This window comes from Otolemur garnettii, unplaced genomic scaffold (genome assembly GCF_000181295.1).
Source record: "Otolemur garnettii isolate 467f Iridium unplaced genomic scaffold, OtoGar3 scaffold00113, whole genome shotgun sequence".
Classification (NCBI taxonomy): Eukaryota; Metazoa; Chordata; class Mammalia; order Primates; family Galagidae; genus Otolemur; species Otolemur garnettii.
In genome coordinates, this window is record NW_003852508.1 from 6,654,932 (window position 1) to 6,663,213 (window position 8,282).

At 44.7% G+C, this 8,282-nt stretch overlaps 1 protein-coding gene across 8 annotated transcripts in view; it reads right to left on the minus strand.

Annotated features, from left to right (window-relative positions):
• EYA1 (EYA transcriptional coactivator and phosphatase 1) overlaps window positions 1-8,282 on the minus strand; it is a 308,341-nt gene that overhangs the window by 67,483 nt on the left and 232,576 nt on the right. Inside the window, exon 5 of one of the 8 annotated variants that reach the window (XM_023517553.1) lies at window positions 4,239-4,248. The exons of the other annotated variants lie outside the window; for them this stretch is intronic. Coding sequence (XP_023373321.1) covers window positions 4,239-4,248 — 10 coding nt within the window. The remainder of the gene's footprint in view (window positions 1-4,238; window positions 4,249-8,282) is intronic. 8 annotated transcript variants of the gene reach the window in all.

The window sequence follows — 8,282 nt, forward strand, 5'->3', positions numbered from 1 at the left end:
CTATCCCTGCTCAGTCTCTTTGGGGAGCTCTTCTTGTGCCCAAAGCTTCAATGTTGGTATCATCTACATCACCAGTACTCAAGGGCTGATATGGAGTTTGTGTCAGGATGTTAAGCAATACAACACTTCCTTCATCAAAAAGTCTTGTTAACATTAGGAAAAAAAGTTAGCTAAAGAAGGCAGTGTGCTTAATAACACAGCTGATTACAGTCTGAAGCAAATCCCTTCTCCTATCTTGGACTTGTAATAAACAGTGGATGGAAAGGCAGCCAGTGGGTGGATTACATTTTGAGTAGCAGTGCAATAGAGTTTTTTGCCATTATAGGCTCTCAGTGGTCAGCAGTATCTTCAAGAAGGATTTCAATGATAACCCAAAAGCTGACGATTTTAAAGCTTTATCTCCTGATCTCTTGAGCTGAGTATCCCACTGTTTGCTAGACTTTGCTACCTGAATGTTTCACGGATATCACAAGTAAACTTGTCCTAAAATGAATCCTCCCTCTGTATTAATGAACAAGTTTGAAAGGTAACAGGACCTATCCCTCCAGTTTTCCAATCCAGAAACTCCTTACTGGCTCTATCAAATTGAGACTAAGTTCTGTGGGTTTTATTCCTCGGTTCTTTTGGTCTAAGTTCAGGCTCCCAGCATGTCTTGCTTTATTCTTGCGAGAGGCTATTTCCAGGACAGCTACCCTCCGTCTTTTAACTATCTTCTGCACCACCCTAATGAAGGGTTTTAAAACCCTTCAATGCTCCAGACTCCTAGTATCGAACAAAGAGGACAGTCTAGATCAGGAGTCCTCAAACTACTGCCCACGGGCCACATGCAGCCGGCCTAGGACATTTATCTGGCCCTCTGGGTGTTTTTGCCACTGCTGCCTGTCCAGCTTAGCAGCCGACTCATCCCGGGGTCAGGAGTCCGACCCTCCAACAGTCTGAAAGACAGTGAACTGGCCCCCTATTTAAAAAGTTTGAGGACCCCAGTCTAGATTTAAGGACATTGAGCTACAGAGTCAACTGCCATAGTTTGAATTTTTACTGTACTGTCAGTAGTAGCGCTACTGATTTGTAGTAGTGCTTTGCTACTTATTTATCCCATGCATAACTCAGTTTTACCATCTATAGAATGGGAATAATGGAATAAAATAAAATCAGCATGTGTGTAAAGGGGATGGAACTGCAGATAGCACCATCATCCTGTGAAGTCAACTACCTTGGAAAAGAGAGCGGCGCACTGATTTACTTGTCAACAACCTTCTTTCTTCGCAGTCTACTTCAGATAGACAAAGGCAATCATCTTAGTTCTCTAAAAGCCTTTCATGACTTAACACACGCTATTTTTTTCTTTTTTGCTTTTCTCAACTCACACCCTCTCCCCTGCTGTCTGTGAAATTCCTACTTACCTCTGAAGAGAAAGCGTCAATATCGTTGAAAATTCTCTACATTTTGGTCCCTCTTTTGTATAGTAATTATGTACTCTTGTTTCTATTACAGGGTTATGCAATTTTTTCAATTATTTATATCTGCAGTGGAGAATATATAATTTGATAGAACTATTCTGAGAAAATATCCAGCTCTCCTCTGGGAGATCAGAGTCTAGTGGTGTTCGTGTTTATATTCTGAGAGCACAGTGAGCATCCGGAGTGCAAGGTGGACATTAAAAAGTCAACGACAATGGAAAGAATGAGTATTTCTCCAGTTTAGCTCTTACTCTATTAAAGCTATGAAGCGTATTCAATTATTTATACTAGCTACTCAAAATATTTATAAATGAGAAATAGCTCTAATTACCTTAAAAGCCCATTTAAAAGTTAATGTTTACATGTTTGATCATAAATATTAAAATCTACGTGAGATCATTAAAATTCAACATGCATAAATATTCAGAAGATTTCCATAAATTCTTTAATATTACAAAGAAAAATAACTGGGACTCAAAAGATTCCCCTAGTTCCTCTCAGTTCTCCTTCCCGTGAGCTGGTAACTGTTACTCCAGCCTTGGGTAAGTGACTTCCATTCTTTCAATTCTCGGTCTGTTTTTGAAATTGAGAACACTGTCTAGATTACTTAGGTTCAGAGTTGAATTATTTATGGATGTACAACACTTACCAAATCCTCTTGATGATCAGTTCTTGGTTTTTCTGTCTTAACTAGATTAGTCAACTTCAGAGAGGTGAAGGTAGAGAGGTGAAGGGAGGTGAAGGGGACTAACCTGTATAAAATACCTTAGGCAGCTCCCATCCTCAAAAACCATCCGGGTTTACTGCTATATCTGGCCCAAATTCCTCATCCAGTTTTCCTTCTCATGCCTTCCTCAACATCTTATCTCTTTGCTTCCACAAGTACATACTGCCCAATATGAATTTAAATTCTGCCCATTTCACCATAAACTTATACGTACTGATTGGCATCATTTTAAAGTTAGTCATAGCCAGTCATCAGGTGCAGAATAGTAGCTCAGGATTTTAATTTGCATCTATTTCAGTTGCCTGTATATATTTGCTTAAAAATTGTATTTCCTTCTGTGAACTTACCAAATTCTGGCCTGATTTTTAATACTCTTTTAATGAATTAAAAAAAAACAATTTAAACCCTTTTTTCATATCTGCAGATACTTTCCCCAGCCTGATATTGCTTTAAATTATGCTTCCCTTCACAGCGGCTTTTTATTTTTATGGAGTCTTGCTGCCCGGCATGAAGGCCTGGTTGGCTCCTTGAAGATTTAGGGATAAGCATTCACATTTGTTCTAAGGGTAGCAGGGGGTTTCTAATCTAACTTTACACCCCCGGGACTATGTCCGCCAGCAGTGGTTGTGAAGGAAGTAGACGCAGATTCCTGCAGGCAGCCCTCTCTCTGCTTCGGGAGGATGGGGGCCCTCCTTACTCAATCTCAGTCCAAGGGAGGTGAAAGGCTATTCTCCCTAAACAGAATGAAGTAATTGAACTCCTAGCCAAGAGGAAGTTCTCACCACATGTGCAATGACATTGGACTGAGGCCAGGAGAGCTATGATCTGAATCTGTCTGCAGAGATGCTTTCGCTTAAAATGAAGTGACATCTATTTCGTGAAATCTTTAGAAAGATTATCTGAATTTAGTGACCATAACACATGCTAATCAATAATTACATTCTATTTGTGGCTGTGAGGAACTCAGTAAGAACAGAGCATGTGCTTTCTCTAGCCCTATGGTCCTGTTTGAGACTCAAGCCTTAATGCTTAACATACAAGAAAACAGAGAGCATACGCCAGACAGCAATTGACACAGAGGCACCCTGGTCCCTGAAACTCTCAAAAATCAACATAGGTATATGCAAAAGTCATCTTCACAGATGATACAGCAAGGCAAAAATTAGGAAGATTGAAAGAAGGAACACAGAGAGGGTGAACTCTGATATAAGGAGGAAAGGAGATCATCATCCCTGAGGGAGTCGGACTCAGCCAACTGATGCTACTGGCCACAGCAATCAGACACATCCACTGGGGATATTTCTGCTTGTAAATTATTAATAGTTTTCCTATGGTGGGAAAAACTGTCTTGTGAGCCTGAGTTTTATGACTTTAAGGTAACTAAGGATTGCATCTTACTCCAGGGATGGACAAGGTGAAATAATCAAAATTACCCAGAACTTCTGTCAACCAGCTACACCGTCAGAGGCAAAGGCAGTGAAACTAACTGATGAGACAGAAACCAACCTGCCCGTGCTAGTTCATTTTAGTTTTCCCTCTCCTTATGTTCCTTTTTTTTGTTCCTAAAGTCTAGAGAAGGGGTCAGTACATTTTTCCTGTGATGAGACAGTGACTATTTTAGGCTTCCCGGACCATGCGGTCTCTGTGCATTCTGTTGTCACAGTGGCACATGGAAATACAAAATAGGTTACAGATTTCCTTTTGGCTGATACAGGCCTGAGACCCACGCATCTCGAGTGATTTTTTGTTTTCATCGTGAATGTCATGGCCAGGTGCAGGCACCAACTCCAGTGAACTGGTGTAAGATAGGCACAGCCTGGGTCTGGGGCACTGGGGACACAGGTTTACTGAGTCACCTGAATCTGGAGGACACAATAGCTATTACATGAGCAGGCAAGCACACCAGTGATACCAGGTAATGAGCTGTTTCTGAGAAAAGAAACACTCAAAAAGCTTACCACTGTCACACCACACAGGGCGGTCCAGGTGAAAAGAGAAATGGACAAAAGGCACGTTGGCCTTTCACACTGGACCCTGCAATCTGCCCTGACTCAAAGTGACCTCTAAGGGCTGAATCTGACAAGTATTTCTAAGAGGCCCACCTCTAATCCATAGACAACAGTAGAAGACGGGTTCTCCTCACCTGTGAGGCAGTTGGCGGAGGCTACCTAGATTCAGCCTCTATGGTCAGAGATCCTCACATTGACACCCAAATTCCTGTTCTTTTCAAAGCTCTAAAGAGATTCCAGTGTGGCCTAAACTCCATGCTTGAATTCTCATGTGACTGAACGAAATACCATTGAAACCAAATGCTCAGGACAGAAAATGCACGTCCGGGCACACATTCATTCAGCTAACTTGCTTTTTGTTTGATAAAAGGGGAACAGTGTTGGAAAACTTCTCTTTAAAGATCTTGCTATTTTTTTTAGGCAATCTTTGAAACAAATCAATTTAAAGTCATCTCATCTCAGCATTGGATCTAATCTGTTCATACCCTCCTTCACTACTGGGGTTTTGGGAATTGGTTTTTCTAATGATCATTAATTAATGCCATCTCTTACGGACAATGGAAGACAACCTCCAACATTGCTGCATTTCACTCTGTCCCATCATTGGGTACCTTTCCCTTCCTATAACCGGGAAGTGGGGTTGGTGGCATTGATTCAAGAGACACTATTGCAGTTAACATTTTGGTCCTCAAGTTTTCTAAAGAGCTAAATGCATTTCCCTGTTTATTTTCTTAGAAGACGCCCATGCCTCCATCTCTGTTAATCTGTGACGATGGCAACATCAGCGCGGACTACTTCTTCAAACATCTAAATGAGGCGTCCAACCTTTTTTTCCTCTTTGTTGCACGTTAGAAGAATAAGAATTGTGTTGGGCTACACATTAAAAACACAAACATTAAGGAAACCCGTTAGCAAAAAACAAACAAAAGGTTCATGCACACTTTCCATGACAACGGGGAGTGTTAGAGAAAACAGCTTGATGGGAGTGGGTTCAAGAGAAAATGGGAGGAGAAGAAGTTTAAACTGCAGGGACTCAAAGTTCGTTCGGTGGTTTTTGTTACACATTACAGGGTAATAAAGATAGGGGAGAACCTAGAGGGAGAAGTAGGGGACACTTTGATAGGATACTACACGACAGGTGTACTGGACACCACAGTTAGACAGAAACAGTCCTCCCCATATCAGCATCTGCCCACGGAGTTACAAATTGGACATCCTCGGGAAAGAAAGGCAAGTATATAATGTTTCTCTTCCAAGGGAACCGAATCTCTGGCCACAATCTCTGGTCTGCTAACCCCTGACTGGTGCATCCTCCATTCACGTGTGGTCAGATTTAAGCAGTACCGCCTACCTGTTGGCAGAGCCAGCTTCCCGGACTTGTGGCCTGTGCTCTCACAGTGCTTTGTGTTAGATGGGCCCTGTCCTAGGTTGAATGGTCTGCTATGAAAGTCTGTATTTCTTTTTTTCTTTTTTTGAAGAGACAGAGTCTCACTTTATCATCCTGGGTAGAGTGAGAGTGGCCTGGCGTCACAGCTCTCAGCAACCTGCAGCTCCTAGGCTTAGGCCATTCTCTTGCTTCAGCCTCCTGAGTAGCTGGGACTACAGGTGCCTGCCACAACGCCTGGCTATTTTTTTGTTGCAGTTTGGCCGGGGCTGGGTTTGAACCTGCCACCCTCAGTATATGGGGCCGGTGCCCTATTCACTGAGCCACAGGCGCTGCCCGAAAGTCTTATTTCTGCATGAGGGGCCCACTCACCATGCAGCTGGGCCTGCCTGTGACTACCACAGACACATTCTGAAGCCCAGGAAGCAAGATTGGGCACCTTCTGCATCCAGACGACGTGGTCAGCATCTGACTAAGACAGATGACAGTTCCTGCCCTCACGCAGGCTTCAGGCTGCCTGTATTTATTACGTACCAAGGGGATGGTGAGCATCAGTATGGGGTAGCCAGCTACTCTTTCATTAAGTCTGACTCATAGCCACAAGCAAGGAACCTGGCTCTGACTCACCAAGAAAATACAAGCAACCACCCTGCACTGTGCTCGCCAGACCCTGCCCTCCTCTGGGTAGTTTGTACGGCCCGTCTGCCCGCCTCTGTGCACACCGAGGACTCTCTGCCACCTGAAGGCCAACCCCTCCTCTAGGCATGAGACTCCAACCCCACCCCCTCCCCCCCAGCCTGTGTTCCCTCCCTCTGGATTCTCCACATATGTATACAGGCTACATACATTTCTTGCCTATAAAGTATCCCCTAATTTTCCCCCACAGAAAGAACTTTGAATCCTTCTGCTTAAACTTCTCCTCCCATCTGCTCTTCAACCCACTCCCATCAAGCTATTTTCTCCAACACTCCCCTTTGTCAAGTTCGCCAATGATGCCCACACTGTCAAATACAAAGGTCAAGTCTCAATTTCCATCTTTCTCAGCCTTTTGCACCCCACGCAGCATGTCCTACCCCTCAGCATCTGGAAGGCCCCGCTCCCTGTCCTCCTGCCTCCCTGGTCCCTCCCTCCCACTCTCCTCCTTCGGTTCTGCCTCTTCTTCTGGCTGGTGATGGGAGGCCTGCGCTCAGTGCTTGGCCTTGTCCCTTCTGGATCTGCACTGCGGCCCTGCTCAACCCCCCATGCACACAGCTTTACACGGCATCTGTGAGCTGAAGATGCACATTTAGGCCCTAAACTATCTCATAGACATCGGACTTATTCATCTAACAACTGAGCTTACCTGCCCTTTCCCCTTAGACTTCGACCGGGCATCTCAAACATCACTGTGCTAAAGGGGAAGCCTCAACCTCCAGCACCACCACTTCCTCCTGCCATTTTTCTCATTTCAATAAACAGCAAGTGCACTTGTCCAGCTGTTTGGGCCAAAACCCTTAGTGCCATCTATGATGTCTCTCTTCTCCTCTTCCTTCATTTAACTTATGACAGATCCTGGACAGATCCACACTCCAACCCCTTTAGAACCTGCTCATGTTCATCATGTTCACCACTTCCACCTCCATCTCCTGAGCGTGGCCGCTGGACTTCTCGTCTGGACGGGAGTCACCTCTGAATCAATTGCTCCACTCCCCTCTTTGCCTTAAAGCTTATTCTCTTCCCACGACCAGAGAGATTTTTAAATGCAACGAAACCAAACTACTCCCCTGCTTAAATGTTGCTTATCTCATTCAAAATAAAACCCGAATCCTTGGTTTGCCAATCCTTGCTATGCCTGCAGTGATGGTTAAATGGCTTCTCTTCCTCCCTACCTTCACTCCTTATCCCTCTCTCCCGGTTGGCTCCAAACACATTGGCCTTCTTGGCACTTGCTGAATCCACCAAGCACAGTCCTGCCTAAAGCCCTTGGTGACCACTGTTTCCTTCCTGCAGAACTCTCTGTCTCTGGAGATGGAGGTGGCTGTCTCCTCCCCACCCTCAGGTCTCTGCTGAAGCATCACCCTGCCAGATGATTATTCTGAAATAGCTTATCTGCTCCCCTTATCCAGCTTTTCATCCTTCCAGGTGCTTCGACTTCCTGATGCATTTCATGCTCATGTAGCGTCTGTTCCCTCCAGTAGAACAGTGCCTGGAACATATCGGAAGCTCCCCAATAAACACCTGTTGCTTTCACATCCTGGCTTGAAGAACAGCCCCCAGTTCATGCAGCAAAATGCAGGCAATCATTGAGTAATCCCCCAAATAAGTGTCCACTAACCACTCTCTGAGGAATGTGTCACAGGTGAATACTTGCCCAAGTGCCTTTGTGCTCACTGGGACAGATCTGATAGGAAGGGCTCTCAGATACACTTGGTTGGCTGTGCCATCTCTTGGTTTCAACTCTCTCGCACAGGGCAGAGTCAGAAGAGAACTTACCCCCTTACCCACTCACAGTATAGGAAAAGTGAGGCTGAGAAATGGAGGACTGGAGAGAAGAGGGTTCCCTCTAGGGCATGGGGGTTATTTATACTCTAGACGTACTGTCGCCAGTGAACAGAAGAAAAGATTAAAGTTAATAAAAATGAAGGGCTTCCAGCCAGCCCAGGCCTGTCATCTCCGAAACCTCCCCTCTATCTGCCTCCTCCTGCCTTGTGCTCCCTGCAGAT